General features: G+C 40.8%; 1 protein-coding gene across 2 annotated transcripts; it reads right to left on the bottom strand.

The window, feature by feature from the left end:
- Positions 1–421: 421 nt before the first annotated feature.
- Positions 422–14,921, bottom strand: ORC1 (origin recognition complex subunit 1). Of its 2 annotated transcripts, XM_029959694.1 has the most exons (16): positions 14,821–14,921; positions 14,332–14,459; positions 12,975–13,144; positions 12,412–12,772; positions 11,479–11,776; positions 10,565–10,669; positions 10,021–10,213; positions 9,046–9,152; positions 8,301–8,402; positions 7,684–7,855; positions 5,394–5,501; positions 4,504–4,653; positions 3,192–3,311; positions 1,603–1,769; positions 1,283–1,370; positions 422–736 (listed from the first exon to the last, which is right to left on the bottom strand). In XM_029959694.1, exons 1-16 carry the CDS (start codon positions 14,907–14,909, stop codon positions 542–544), a joined length of 2,553 nt encoding a protein of 850 aa, XP_029815554.1. In that variant the 5' UTR covers positions 14,910–14,921; the 3' UTR covers positions 422–541. The 2 variants fall into 2 exon arrangements, with proteins under 2 accessions (XP_029815554.1, XP_029815555.1); XM_029959695.1 differs by lacking the exons at positions 422–736; positions 1,283–1,370 and adding an exon at positions 2,886–2,979 and having other exon boundaries at positions 1,665–1,769.
- Between the last annotated feature and the right edge of the window lie 842 nt (positions 14,922–15,763).

Here is a 15,763-nt window from a genome sequence, read left to right as displayed (position 1 = left end):
AATCAATAAAAAGAGCTGGTTACCTGAACGACACGTTTCTTGCGGTATTTTTACGTTCTTGCCAGCAAAACAGTCTCCTCCGCTCAACCATTCAGCCCGGAGGGCAGAGTGGAAGTTCCCCTCAATTATGTCAAGTAATGAAATTTTAAGGACATTTTAACAATGTCAAGTATAAAAGTCACCGAGGAAAAGCTACAGAAACCACCAAGCCAAAGACAACGCAAGTCTTGACAAAGAAAGGGGATTCAGGCAATCCATTTCAAGAAACCCGTTTCAAGCTCATATGCCTCAGGTGAAAGGGGACCCAGTTACCAGCACATAAAAATATTTTTAAAAACAAAGGAAGTTGGAGCATTTAAAATGCTTTGAAATGAATGCTTTATTATTAAAAGGAGTGCTTTATAACATCAAACATTTTGGCAAAGCATTTTAATAAAAATACATTTAGCTATTTCCATTTTATGAACAGTTTAAAAAAAAATAAAAATAGGCAATATCTAAAACCTTTACACACAGTAAAAGGGATAAAATCTCTTTTGCCCTATTCCTCCCTGAGTGCATACATGACATCGTCCTGGCTGAGGTTCAGTCGCACCCGCATGTGAAGGTATTTATTGCTGGCCTCCAACAGCAGGAGCCTGGAGGCACCGAGTCTGGAGCAAATGGCCATCATTTCTGACACAGTGGGCCTCTGCATCCCTTCAATCCTGCACAGAGCCATGTGCTGGTGGTACACCTGTGAAAAAAGAGAAAAGGACACAGGTCATGTTTACATCCTGCTGCAACCGAGTACACCCAGGTGATAAAGAGGAGATATTCCTTCCCTCCACATCCATGGCAGGGGAGCAAAAACTGGCTCCAGCCTGTTCACATGAAATGCACACGCTGCTGTTCCTTGACAAAGTCCTAACAGTTTGTGCTGGAAGTAACAATTCCAAGCTATGCTTTCCTTTTTAATACCGACAAAAATCAGAACACATAGCAACATACCTTTTCTGCTATTTTTTAATTAGATCATTTATCCGTTGCTGCCTCTTCTCCCCTGGACTGTGCAGACTGAAGCTTTTTGAGCAGTAAAAACCCCAGGTGGTAGCATTAAATTAGGCTCTACACCTGGCCTGGGCAGCCATGCCCCAAATTACCTTGCCATCATATTGTCTTCCATCAAATTTTACGAATAAAACCCCAAGTATTTAAATATTTACACTTTTGCCTGATAATTTTGACAGCACCCCTCTCTTTTTAAGAGAAACAATAAGAATACTCTGAAGCACGAACATACCTGTTGGACTGTTGCCTCTTCAACTCCTGCCCTGCGAAACTCTGCTAAAATTGCTTTCAAAAAGATTTGCTCGTGCAATGAGGCATTCCTGAATGGAAAAACCAAACAGACAGAAATCAGCTTGTGAAGTTTAGAACTTGAGAAACATCAGGAAGGGAAACTGCTTGGTAACTACATATTTAAATGCAGGTTGTTTTTCTACCCCAGTTTATTTCAGCCATTTTATTCCAGCCTGCAACTCTGGCACCACAAGAGATGTTTTTGAAAAAACAGCGCAGTGAAAGAGACACAAAGCAAAGCAGTTCCTCTGAGAATTGTACCTGATTGCATTTATATATGGTGATGAGAACATTTCATCTATGGCCTCGGTGACATGGGCCATCCCGACTATCTCAGGGCTTCTCTTTGGCTCAGCAAACTCGCAGATCTCTGTGGCCCTCCTGCAGATATCGAGGCAGCGCCGGGCGTCACCCGACAGCGCCGCAACCTGGAAGGACACGGGACAGCTTTGGAGCAAAACTTCCCTCAAGTTCACACAAGAATTCAGCAAGAATCAGTAGACAAACAAAACCCAGCCACCCTGAGAGCCCAACAGGAGAGCAGTTGTCACTCTGAGCTGCGTTACTACAATCCCAGATTCTAAACAACCATCTTATTGACCAAAACCAACAGCCTCATCTGGGCATCACACCCCCACCCTGATCTGGGCATCACAAATTCAAGGCTAAACTTTTTTTCTCAAACTACAGAAGTCAGAAGAAAAAAAAAAAATTAAAGGTGAGAAATTCACTTCAACACCAATAGTTTTCAGAGATACCAATTTAATTACCAATAAAGATCCTTACCACAATCCAGGTTCATGCCTGGGGGCATAACACCAAAACCCTCCCCAGTTTTTCCACATTCATTATAATATTAAGAGTACACTAATTTTAGTAGGTCTCAAAGAAATATCTGGGATAGTGAATTTTACATTTACGAGTGCCTGAAAATATTTAGGTGTCTGAAATTTCTGAAACTAAATACTTCCTTCCACTTGTGCTTTATAATTTTAATAAAGCTATGAACATTCACTAGATATACTATTGGCCTAGTTTTCACAGTAGATGCTGGTAACAAGCAGCCCTAGAACTCAGCTAGAGCCAAGAATGAGAAATCCTTTAGAAAATCTAATTGCAAGTTACATTCCTAGATTTTCTGAAGAAAAATCATACTAGAAAAACACTGCAATTATTCAGTCTATATCATTGCTATTATTCCTACAAAAAGGTGGTTCCTTCCTAACAAAACGTATTTACTTCTGACACGTTTATTCTTAGGTTTTTTTTATCCTACCATGATGTTGGATGTTCTGACAATTTTAATAGATTAATTTAATACATAGTTGCTGACATGCCACATTAACAATGCCCACATCTCAATTTGAGAAGCTACTGATCCCCAATGCATTATTTATTTTTTTGTACAACTGAGTATTAAGACTTGCAAACAGAACAGGTATTATCTATTATGAAAGGCATTAAGAATCTTGAGAAGGAAGATTAACATGGATATTTCCACTGCCACTGGCATACTATTTTTTCAAGAAGATCCAATGACTCACATTATGCCAAACACTGGAGAAACCTGACATCTTATCACTATGCATTATCACGACTCTTGCTGTCATGCCTCCAGCTCTTGGAATGTACTGCTGCCTTCACAAAGTGGGTGGGAAAAACAAGGACACTGCTTTAGCAATGTTTTCTGAGAAAGTACCCTGAATAATGTATGATCTTGTGCCCCACTTGTCTCCCATATAGGAAACAACCACAGAACCAAGCCCAACTACTGTTACAAAACTCTCTCCTCTGCCCTCCCACTCTTTACCAAGAGCAAAATGAAGAACTTGTATTTGCTCTGTGCTCACCTTTCTGGAAACCAGCTGAATTGCATCCTCTTCAAATGCCTTCACATCCTTCAGTCTGGATGAAATAATGTGCTGTAACTGTTTGTAGGTGTAGGGCTGGAAGGCCATTCTGGTGAGGCCCTAAAGTAAATGACACAACACAGGGAGAAGCGTTTGCAGTGCTGGAAAACTCCCAACTGCTCAAGCATGGCCTGTATGGTTAAGTCTTACTTTCTCTGGTAAGAGCAATCAGTTTTTCACATCCTTTCCCTCTAAGTGATGTGCTTCAATCAATCATACTTGTGAAATGAATGTGCAAATCCACAAAACTGTGACTCAGTGAGGACCACTGGCTGGACATCCCTACTGAAAGGCCTGAGGAGCAAGTGCAGCTGCTATTAGAATTCAAATTTCTCTTATAAAACTTTTAAACAAATCACAGCCCCCCAGTATAAAACTATTTTGATTACAACTCTTTACACTTTATTTTTTAATACTGTAGCAGCAGCAGCTGTGAAAAAATATTCATCTTTCCTTTAGCAAGTCTTGTCTAAGTGTATACAGTCTCACTATTGACTTCATATTAGCAATTCTTCAGCCAAGAATTAAAAATCCTCTTCTGGCTCAAGCTAATAAGAACTGCTCTCAGATGAGGACAAATCTGTGTTTCAGATGGTGCACTGCCTTTCATATTCTGCAAGAGGCCTTGTATTTCTTATGCAAAATTCTTCTCCCTTGTGACTCTGTGGACTCAGCTGATCTGAAGTGGGTTTAGCAATTCACACTCCGGGGAGCTATTTTGGAGTCACAGAAGGATGGAGGCACAGAGCACTGTTTTTGCAAATCACTCCTCAGAACAGTGATGAAGAAATGACCCAGGAAAACATATTCAACACAGGTGTAGAGTGCACCCAACTTTCTGTCCAACGGGATCCAACAAGATCCACCAGCAGATGATGGTAAACAGAGAAGTAACTAGGTGCCTGGAATTAAAGAGGAAAGATCCAGGGAAACCAGAGCTCTAGAGTAAGCAGCTTAACCATGAAGCACAGCATTTGATTATCCAGATCTTTATATATTTAAAAAGACATCAGTACTAATTCATTCTTACACAGTGTACTTACAGAACATAACATCTCATTAAGCAAGGCTCCTAAACTTACTTTACAAGATTTACGTGTTCATTATCAGCCCTCTGAAGAGGGAATTACAAAAACCATTGTTCACCCTCTGATATAACCAATCCTACCTTTGTTCTGGGTTACTTCTGATTGCATCCAGTATTTAACCTGTTCTCATTTTAGGGCATAGGAACAGAACTGCTGGGACATACCAGCCTGCTGGCGACTCTGTTCATCATGATCCTCTCTGGCAGGTCCATGGTGTTGGCAATGGCCAGGATGATTAACTTGGAGTGCTTTTGGGTGGGCCAGTCAAACAAGTTGTACATCACGTTCTGTTTGCGGGTCCACAGCAGATCAAGCTGCAGAGACACAACAAGAACAATCAGACTGGAAAGGAATGGCTTTTATTTAAAACATCTGATGGGGAGGGGAGGTTGAGAGAACTAACTCTGCCACTTCTCATATGATCCTGAACAAGTTGCCTTCGTTGTGCATCCTTTCTCCTTTTACTAGTAGGGCTGCATTTTCTGAATTAGGGCTCTAATCTCTTTTGGAAAAGCACAATCCTACAGATGCTTCAATAGCATCAACCACAGCAGAATGATTAAACAGCTGGAGTTTTTAAACACTGTTGTGACACTAATACTACATCTGACAAGATTCAAAAGACCCTGCATGTGAGAACCTGAATTAGCTTACAGCATAAATAAGAGTGCATTTGATTATTATTTGAGGCATTTCAAAACTGGATATGACTGATCCCTGTAGAGTTTTTTCACTGGAAAATCAGCAGCTTCCAGACACAATACAGTAGAATTCTGTGGTATTTAGAACCACTACATAACTACTCATTCTATGTCTTGGACCAAAACAAAACATAAAACTGATGTGAAATCCAAGGCAGAGAACAATATGGCAAAAGGATACTTAGCCTTTTTAGGAAACTGAATTTCACTGGGTAAAAAGAACTTGTGTGTTCTCTCTCCTAAGTCTGTTCCTTTGAGATATGATACACTCAAAACAGTCTTTTTTCCATCCTCCAAAAACTCCTTTCTTACGATATTTTAAGGGAAGAAAACACAGGATTTTTTTGTCTCACCTCATCCACTATGAGCACTGTGGTTTTCCTCTTGGGCCCAGGTGTATTGAACAGTTTTGCCAACAGTACTGCAGCATGGGTTGCTGTCACCTTCTGACCTGTCAGTAACTGGACAAGGATCAAAGAGTGTTGCAGGTTAATCACACCAATATTTATTTCCTATTCAGTTTTACCTTTCTCTAACAATCAACACCAAGCATCTGGAATTTTTTTTTCCACTGGGGAGTAAAAAACAGAAAAAGTGGCTCATAAGACACTCAGGTCTACCAGGAACTGTCCATGAAGGAGAACAGAAAGAAAACAATACATAGCTAAAAAGAAACACCACTGGAATTTTCTGGAATTTGTCTTCGAATCATTAAGAAATCCTGAAGCCAGTCTCAAAGAACTCCAAACCCAGCATATCTCAAGGGTGTCTCTGAACACACACACCTACTGAAAACCTAAGTCAGCTGACAAGAATTGCCTGACTTCAGTAATCTTGAACTCCCATAAAATTACTCATGAATCATCAGCAGGATCTAGAACTAAACTTATTCCACTCCAAGCTAAAAAAAACCCCTCAATACCTTCTGCAACAATCTACGTGGCAGAACAGATGAGCTGACCTCTTCCCTTGCAGGTCCAAAGATATCCAGAAATTAAAGCATGACATTTCAAAATTACACTATATATGCTGAATCAATTATTCATCAGAGTTCAGAGTCTCCATAAAGCAAAATGGAGATTGCATTTGAAAATTGTATTTCTTTTCTAGAATCCTGTATCAACTGACCTGAGATTTCATAATTATTAAACAGGTCAGAGCATGACAATAATGTATAATCTATACTTGAATGATGTTTCCAATTCAATCAGGATGGTCTGAATCTGTCATACAAAGCAGTTGGATCCCAGAGAATCCCGATCTACAGCTCTGGAACTCTGTATCCAATACACCAAAAAGAGTTCTGTTTGTTGTGGTGGAACTACACAATGTCTTTAACCTTATCTCTATCATCTGTCAAGGGCTTCCTGTGCCTGTACCTTCTCTCTACATTTCCATCTGACAGTGAGGCAACTCCAGGAGGGAACACTCCAGGATTTGTTTTAGTCCTGCAAAGAAACATCAGCAAACTGGAGCTCCAGACTGACCTGCAGCAAGAGATGAAGCAAAAGCAGCAGCAGCCTGGCTCTTGGCCAGGGTACTTGGATAAGAGCTGAGGCAAAGGCACAGGATAAATAAGTGGTTCATGTGACTATGGACTCCCCTGAGGGATATTTAACTGGGTTTGCTTAGAGTTCAGGACCCGTGGGGGGCAACAGCTTTCACTTCCAATGCCTATTCCTTATTAATTTTAAAATCTTATGCTGAATGAGATAGGAACAAAGAATGTTAAAATACATTAACACTACTATGACATAAGGTAATTGTCAGGAAGCCTTTCACTGTGCTAAAGAAACACAGTGACCTGGCCTCAATAAATCCCTCTGCAAGACACTGTCTATGCTGGTTTGAGGAAAGGATGCAAATATGGTAATTTAGCTCCCAACTATGAGAAGAGGGATATTAGAACACTGTATGCCACTACCTGCTCAGAAAGATGTCAAACTTAAATAAATGGAGCAGAAGTTTATATGAAAATGGAATAGATGCTGCAGGAAATGATTTCACTTCCAGGTCACTTGCTTTAAGTTAGCCTAGACTTACAGAGCTCTTGAGCAGTTACTGTCTAATGCCTATTGGGTGATCTTAATCCGGGCCTCAGAAGGTTAATTCACACCCATGTAACATAAGCACAGTCAGTAGTCCCAGGTGGACACTGCAGACTAGTTTGTTTATGGATATCAGAAACACACTTTTGTTGACAGTCCTTCTGTAGCTGAATTGCCATTATGACAGACCAATTAACCATAAGGACCCCCTTAGTAATTATTCTACTGCTACACTGACTTTCAGAGTTGTCATCTTAGTGGCTGTTTAAGCACACATGTGAAGAAAAAATTACCAAATGGAAAATTTATAAAAAGAAGCTGGTTTAGATTTTTCTTAAACCTGACTGGATGTAATAAAGCAGGCTACTTCCCAGCCACTACCCTTATGCAGCAGAAAGCAAAACAGTTCAAGAAGTTGGCCAAGGCTTTAAGTCAATTATTTTCTAACCTGTTCTAAGATAAAAACAGTCTCTCAGAGGGACTTGGAAGTATTGATAAGTGGATCACTGGAACACTGGAACACATCGAGGATCTAATGGTAAGGCATAAAATCTCTTCTTTCAAACCAGAGAGCCCCTGACAAGGCTTTACTCACCTCTAGGATCTGCACATAAGCTTGGTGAGGGTCTGTCAGCTTCATGCCGTTGATCTCCACCAGCTGGAAGGGTGGCAGTTCATCATTTTCTGCAGCTTGCTGAAGGCAGCGAATCACTTCATGAACAGTTGCAGTTTTACCTGTTCCAGGCACTCCAGAAATGTACATGCACCTACAGCAGGAGAACAGCAGCCTGAGCAAAATGGTAACACTCTTGTGATGAATGAGCTGGAATTTCTGGCCTCTGACATGAGTCTTGAGTACTCCTCTGTCACTTCAGGCGATTCTCTATATTTCAGCAAACTGGAACATGTAACACACTGGAGGATCATGAGGATTTTTATTATTCCTGAAGCAATTAACGATCTAAAATACTTTATAAATGTAATTTGCCTCTTTTAAAAAAAATAAATGGTTCCCCAGACATATAAATTCGACTAATTGTATTTTGGTCTTTAACTGTGCAATAAAGAAGCCCATATTATTTCCGTTTCTTCTTAAGGAAGAAAAATACCAGGAAAATTCAATTAGGAACTTTAAACAATGATAACTTGTAGTGTGTATTGTCTGACTGCTTTTATGCCATAGGTAGGTTGGTTATAGTCTCCCAAACTCACCCTCCTGTACCATCAATGAGTTTGCTTTCCACAAAGTTATAGATATCCTGGAATTCTTCCTCACGGCAAGGCAGAGATTCTGGGACAGCAGAAACATGCAGCCTTTTGATTAAAAAAGAAAAAGAAAATTAAAATGGTAGTTCCACCTGAAGGGCCCACTGACATAACAAACAGCCAGATGTGGAGTTTTTCAAATCTCTTTTACATTCTCAAGTCTGAACATCAATGTCAGGTATCTCAAAAGAAACAGCCTGGTCTCTCTATCTGCTTTTAATTTATGCAGCAATAAGGATCTAGCTGTTTTAATTCACAAACTATTTGTAAGTCAGTGCAGAGGTAGACTGCTTATAGAAACAGGGCAGACTGCTTATAGAAAACTGAGTTTAAAACCTAGCTTGAAAGACATGGTCAATCCCTAATGCCTTTTTTCCCTCCAATGTCAAGATCTACAGTGATACCTGTAAAGCTTTTTCGGACACAAAGAAGAGACAAATAGTGTACCTTTACAATCTAAAGCTGATAAGAAAGGTTAAAATCATCTGAGATTGTAAAAGTAGTACTGTAAATACAACTAGTATTTGTAAATCTAATATTGTGTTGTAAATCAATATGGGCTCTTCTCATATCATGCATTTTTACCAATCTTATTCAATATGGTAAAGATGACATCCCCTACCTCAGCATAGCTACTGCTGTGCATACCTAACACAAATAAAGATGATTTCCTCCCCTGAGCACAAGTTACCTTAATCTGGCTTCTTCCAGTACACTGGCAGGTTTCTGTGCTGCATGGCTGCGCCTGGGAATTTCAGGAGTGGCATTCCGGGGAGTCTTGGGTGTTCCTGGTAAAGGCTGTAAAGGAGAATTACAACCTCAAACAGATTTCCTCCATGCAGCAATTTCTGTGGGAGGCTAATGATTCATACAAGTTTCCCAAACATTACTTATGCACAAACTACCCGGGGATGCCAGAGCACAGGATGGACAGAGAAACAGCCTTTACAAAGGGAATTGCCAAACATGCCTTATGGTGTTCTCTTCCTAAAAGAAAAAGGAAACTCGAAAGAGGGTGGTGACAAAGCAACTACACCTTTTAACTGTCTGAAGAATTTTCAAGTTGTTAATGCTTTTCTGAAGCACTGTGTCACAAAGTGATCTGGTTCTTAAGAGAGAGCAAGCAAATAGAAACTGATCTATCTGAACTCCACTGTTCAGACAAAAGCCATACAGTATCTTAATTATTCTTCTTTGCTGTGCTTGCAACCTAGTTACACTAGGTTTTCTGTGTTAGACATTCATTTTCATTAGACACAGAGTAAAAATGAGCCATTGACACTAATCAGTATTCAGCACCTGGCTAAGGTGCTGAATACAGCCTTAATGAGCCAGGCCTAAGATTTCTGTAGCCTGGGATCCCATCTCCATCAGTAGCCAGGACACTATGAGAAACTGCTGATCATGCTCTTTGGTGAGGCCATGATGCTGCAGAGCATCCAAGCCAATATTTTCCCTGTTTACCCAGTTTTTTAATCAACATTGTCACAACATGCAAGCGGTTTATACACTTGCATAACCTACTTCTATCAGAGATTAAATTAATCCAGATAATGCTTCATTAAAAGCTAAGGGGTTCAGAAACTTAACTGTGGTACACAGGCATCCAGCATTCAATTAACTGGCTCAGAAATAATAAAAATAGCTCTTTCAGATAGAACCTTACAGTTTTCTTTGGGGTCTTTGCAGGAGTGTGAACTGAAGACTTGCTAGAAGATTTTGGGGTGCTGAATATTCTGCTTGATTTAGTTTTCTTTTCTGGTGTACAGGGCACATCCTCCTCCTCCTCCTCCTCTTCCTCGCTACTTGAAGAGTAAGAACTGTCAGAGCTGGACAGATCATCTTCCTGGTTCAACACGCTGTAATAAACAGAAAATAAAAAAATACTTACAAATCTAAACACTACAAAGCATCACTGGTACCTTTTCAGCTTTTTCTGCAGTTCTCATAATCAGCAAACAAACGTGTTTTTCACTTGAGCTGCTAATTTTCTGTGGCTATTTAACAGTTTGGAGGTTTAGAGGAAGTCAGTTTTCTGAAGAACACCATGAGTCAGCTTTATGCTTCTGAAGATAAGACAGTATTTACTCACGCTGCAATTAAGCTGCACTCCTAGAACCATTTGCATTTCAATGTTACACCAGACAAACTCTCAAGGCTTCAAGCCATCAACAGCCATCTGAACAAGGTATCATGGATGCAAAGCTTACCTGATGTGCTGTGCAATGAGAGCACTTGTTCTCTGTGCACATGTTCTGCGGGAGCGAGGGGTCAGCACAGGGCTCTGAGTGCCCGGTTTCTGATGTCCAACTAAACTAGAAAGACAGAACACAAAGCTGTTTGTATTTCTTTGCATCACACTTGTAAAGACACACAGAAGGCCTTTCAAACTTCAGGCTCAATTGTTGTGGCTGCCAATCCAGCATGAATTCTTATTTGTCGTTTACAGATTGGCTATGGCATGGACACTGGTAGCACAATTTCCCCCCTCTTGCACTGTCTCTTCAATATGTCTTTGCCAAGAAAAAAAACCCCACCTACAAAATATTTGCTATACTTGGCAAATATAGCACTGCCAAACTGAAGGGACAGGGGCTCAAAACAGTTGTGGTTTTATTTGGTTTAGAGGTGGGGGGTTTGCCTATTCTTTTTTAAGAGAAAGAGAAGACAAAACCTATTTCCTTTCGGTCTCTCTTTGATCTGCCCTTATGAATATATTTTTCTCCTTGTGTTTTGATATTCCTTGGTTGTCTTCTTGGGTGCTTCTCCTCCCTACTACTGAAATATTTTACTGTTAGTACAAAACTTTCCTACTAGTTCAAAGGACACAATGAGATGAATTCCAGATGCTTTAATTATTTGTTGATAGTTCTTGGGAGATTTTTTTTTAGATCTGTAAATACAGCTGAAACGCCATTACCTTATCAATGAAAGGTAAACATTTTTATGCTCTATTGTAACGGACAAAAAAAGAAGTGCTAATTCCATTGTCACATCAGCATCTTTACTCTTGGAAAGGAGGAAAATTACTTATCTCTGGAAGTCTTTCATAAATGTATTTTAAAAGAACTACACGCAAATGGAAATCCCATAGACAAATACTGATAAAAGGGCCCTCACTTACGATATGATGCCATCTTCCACGTGAAGGTTCTTGGCTTTCTCACTGAAGTCTTTGGCCTTGGGGTAGGGGGACAATCGAATTGTGTCACTGAACCTCTCACAGGGCTCTGCAGTGTCAGATACTGACTTGGATTTATCACTGCTGCAAGGGATCTTTGGCGGTGAGCCTAAAATGTCACTTGTGAAAGTCACTTTTCTTTTAGTAGCTGCTGATTCTAACGGTGCTATGGCATCACGGTCATCATCCAAAAGGTCCAAAACTTCACTTCCCAGGAGCCTGCCTTTAGATCTTGTGGGACCTAGAAATCAAGAGCAAAATGAACTTTTGTCAGGCTTTACTATGGTTGGTTTGGTTAACTTTCAGAAGACATGGTACGACTGGTTGTTATTTGAAGGAGATGGGCATTTCACTCCAGGAACAAGGAACTGGATCAGTAGAAGGCATGCACTTTCTATAAAAAAATTACTAAATAGAAGACAGACACATTTGTTGTTTTCTAACTCACCTCCATCACTTCCAACTTTACTGAGGTTCCATGTTGAAAATACTGCATGTTACATAGGATCAAATGTGCTCATTCAACCAGCCCAATGGAAACATTTTAGTGTACCATTAGGCAGAAGATTAAAGAAAGGGGGACGTTCTGAGGCCAAGTTGGGCACTTCAGTCAACAAGCACTTTAATTTAGAATTATCAGTTACAAATAAAACATTTGCAACAGCAGTTGGATACACGCAGTAAAGTTGCCCAAAATAACAGACAAGACAAACAACTGATGTGCCCAAAAGGCTTGGGTTGATCCCAAAGACCTAACAAGGCAGCTAAAAATACTGATGTTGAATGTTACCACTGTTTAAACTACCTAAAATGGAGAGGCACAGAACATGCTACATTCAGAACTACCAAATGGAGGGAATATTGCCATATACATACTGCTTAACTCCAACTTCTTCCTTGCTGTTGGGGTTTTGATGTCATTGGCTGCTCTCTGTGATTGCCTCTCCTTAGCAAGGGAGGACTTGGAAACAGAATGTTTTGACTCAGCATTTTTTGGTTTTGTGGCACTCCGAACAACACTCTCTGTCTCTTTTTTCAGGGGTGTACAGATGTCTGAAGGAATAAATGGTTCTGACGAGTCCGGGGTGCTGCCTTTTTTCTTCTTGGCTTTCAGCTTAGAGAATGTGTCTGGGGACAAAGCCTTAAAGCATTTCCCATCCCAAGATTGTTTCACGTAGAAAGTTTGTTCCTTGTTTGATGTAATAGGTAGTTCCTCCCCTGGATGTAGTGGTATTACCTGCAAAAACAGAAAATACCAAAGCACACACACATTAACATTCAGCTATTTTCTATTCACAGATCTTATTGTAACTCATGCAATCCTTCATTATATAAAGCAACACCTTCAACCTACATTTACACCAGCATAAGTTTATTACACTACAGGACTGTTCCCGTTTCTCTCTTCCCTCTCTGTGCAGAGGGGCTGCAGTACATACCATGATGCTTTTAATGATGGTCTGTGCATCTATATCAGTGTCATAGCCAAGAACTTGGTCAAAAAACACCTCTTGGGGAGAAATCTCTCTTTTAAGCAGCTTCCTTTTATTCTGAGGTATCTCTCCAATATGACAGAACCACTGCACAACTGCACGTTTGTGCTGAGCACCTGGAACAACGAGAAGTCAGTGAATATGAAGAATTTTATTGTCAATAGTTAGGGCTAGACCTTAATGCCTTCAGCCAAAATGCCATCAAGCATAGAAATCCTCCCTGGTGAGGAAGCATCTGGTAAGAGATTGCAATTCCCATTTTCTAAGCTAAATCAATGTTTGAGTTGAGACTTTTAAGGACCAAGACAACACTTATGAAGGGTCTCAACCACAAAACACCTGGAGACCAGCTCCAGACCACCAGTTCACTACCACAAATGAAGAGGTTCCTTATTTGCATAGATGTGATCTCCTCAAACCCCACTAATTAAAAACAGTGGCATAAAAGGAGAACTGAGACATTTCAGAATGTTATTTGTAGTGCCATTGTACTTTTAGAGGCCAGACACATTTTTTTCACTGCCTAACAAACCAGTACCTTGTCAAAGATATATAACAAAAGAAAAATCTTGTTTTCAAGGAAGTTCCATGTGTTTTGTTCCAGAATGAAAAGAATCTTCAGTTACATTACAATAAATATCTGTTAGTAAATAAATAAGTTGAGGTGATACGTATTATGTTTTAAAAAAGGTAAAGAAAATTAGAAAACCTCTAAGTATTATTATGATGGCACAAAAAGAACAAAAGCTGTTCAAAGAAATCAGACATAGCCAATGAGGAGCTCCCCATTCAGACTCAGACATAGTCTTTGTATCAATCACCTCCCACGATGTATTTCTTCATATCTAGGAATAAACAAGTAGTTCTAGAAGGGACAGAAGCAACAAATCCCATTTGCTCAGCCCAGTACTTTTTTGTTAAATTGCCTGATGTCTAATAAGAGGCAACTTTCAGGGCTGCAATGCTCTTGCTCCATTTGAATTCTCCAATCTCTAAATAAAGCATGAACTCACACTGTCTTCCTCCAGGACCATTTCTTTTAAATTAAGCAACTAAGCAAAAAGACTGTAAAAATATAATGTCCTTAAACTCTGCATGTATGTATCAAATTTAGCCGAAATTAGCCATCGGTGCCAAATATTTGGGGAGTATGTGAATACAGATGCAACAATTACCAAAGCTTAATTTTCTTAATAAATTAGGCCAGTGATACAGTGTTAATGCTAACTACCTCCCCATGAAAAGTTCACTTTAAAACATTTTAAGATTTCTCAGACAGAAAGTAAATTGTTATTTCTCTTACCATCTTCATATAAATCCAGGAGTTGTGCTACATAAGGCCGATCTGCATTCACCCCTTCTACTAGAATAAAGTCCCCAAGCTGTATACACGTTTCTGTTCTGCTGCTTTCTGAGGTAATAATGATCCCCCTAGAAAGGGATAGACAGGCAGATTAAAAGAATTTCATACTCTTTCTAATTCACACATCATTAAACCTGATGGCCTGTCAACTTTAGTTATAACCCTTCTTGAAAAGCTCACAATTTAGTTCCCTGATTAGCTTTCATACCTATTTCAACTAGACATGCTTTTGGTTATACATTATACAATTTATAATTCAAGAGCTTTGAAACAATGTTTTTGTTATATATGTACAGAGTCACAACAAAATGCTCAAAACTTTACTCATATTCTCACTGCCTGCCACTTTAACCTAAACAACGTCAGAAAGGTAAGGAAACATTCATTGATTAAGTTTCCCTGAGTAAGACAGAAATAAATGTTATTTACTTATACTGGGTAGTCCTCAGCTTTCTGTCTGAGCTCATGGGTTTCCCATACCAGGAGTAGATAAGTTTGCTTTGCTGCCGGGTGTTCATGATTCCCAAGGAGAAGCTAAAAGAAATAAGCAAACACTTTTAAAAGAATTATTATTTAAAAGGAAAAGAAGGCAAGATGGAAAGATACACAGAAATGCCACAAACTCTTTCGGTGTGTAGGAAGAACGTGGTGGTTCGCTCAGAGAAGACCACCTTCCCCAAGGCCTCCAGACACCTCTCCCCGAGGGAGAAGGAAAAAAAGGAAGATATTTAGTAGTGAATTTTTACTCAACTCCTAATCAATTCCCCCGCCGCCATGGCGGGGCGGGCTGCGCCCTCCGGAGACCGAACCTCGCTTGTTTTCCACACCTCACTGCGATCGGGTTGGTTTGGTTTGTTTAATTCCTGTTTTCTAAGCAAGAATTTTCCTTGGAAACTCAGGGCAAAGCCCTCGGTGCCGATCACCCCCCGCCCGCCCCAGCCCGCCGGTTCGAGCGCGGGCAGCGCTGCCTCAGGGACTGGGCCCCGCTGGGGGCGGCGCATGGCGGCACAGGGGACAGTGTCCGCCGGCTCGGACATCGAGGGGCTTCGCCGCCACCACAGAGCCGCTAACCCGCCCACCGCCCGCACAGAGCCCCAGACCCGCCAGAACCCCTCGCAGAACGGGTAAGGCTGGAAGGGACCACATTCACTCATCCGGTCCCTCCCTGCTCCAGCAGGGTCATCCCAGAGCACGTTGCACAGGACGGCGTTCAGAGCTGTCTGGGATATCTCCAACGAGAGAGACTCCCCACGTTCCCCAGGCAGCCCATCGCGGTGCGCGGTGACCCGCACGGGACACGCATCCCCTCCCTGTCCCCTCACAGCCCCAGCTCACCTCAGCCCTTCCACGACTCCCGCTAGCGCCGCGATGG

This window comes from Manacus vitellinus, unplaced genomic scaffold (assembly GCF_001715985.3).
Source record: "Manacus vitellinus isolate BGI_N305 unplaced genomic scaffold, ASM171598v3 scaffold_21_pilon, whole genome shotgun sequence".
In the NCBI taxonomy this organism is placed as follows: domain Eukaryota; kingdom Metazoa; phylum Chordata; class Aves; order Passeriformes; family Pipridae; genus Manacus; species Manacus vitellinus.
This window is presented reverse-complemented; position numbering and strand designations above follow the sequence as displayed.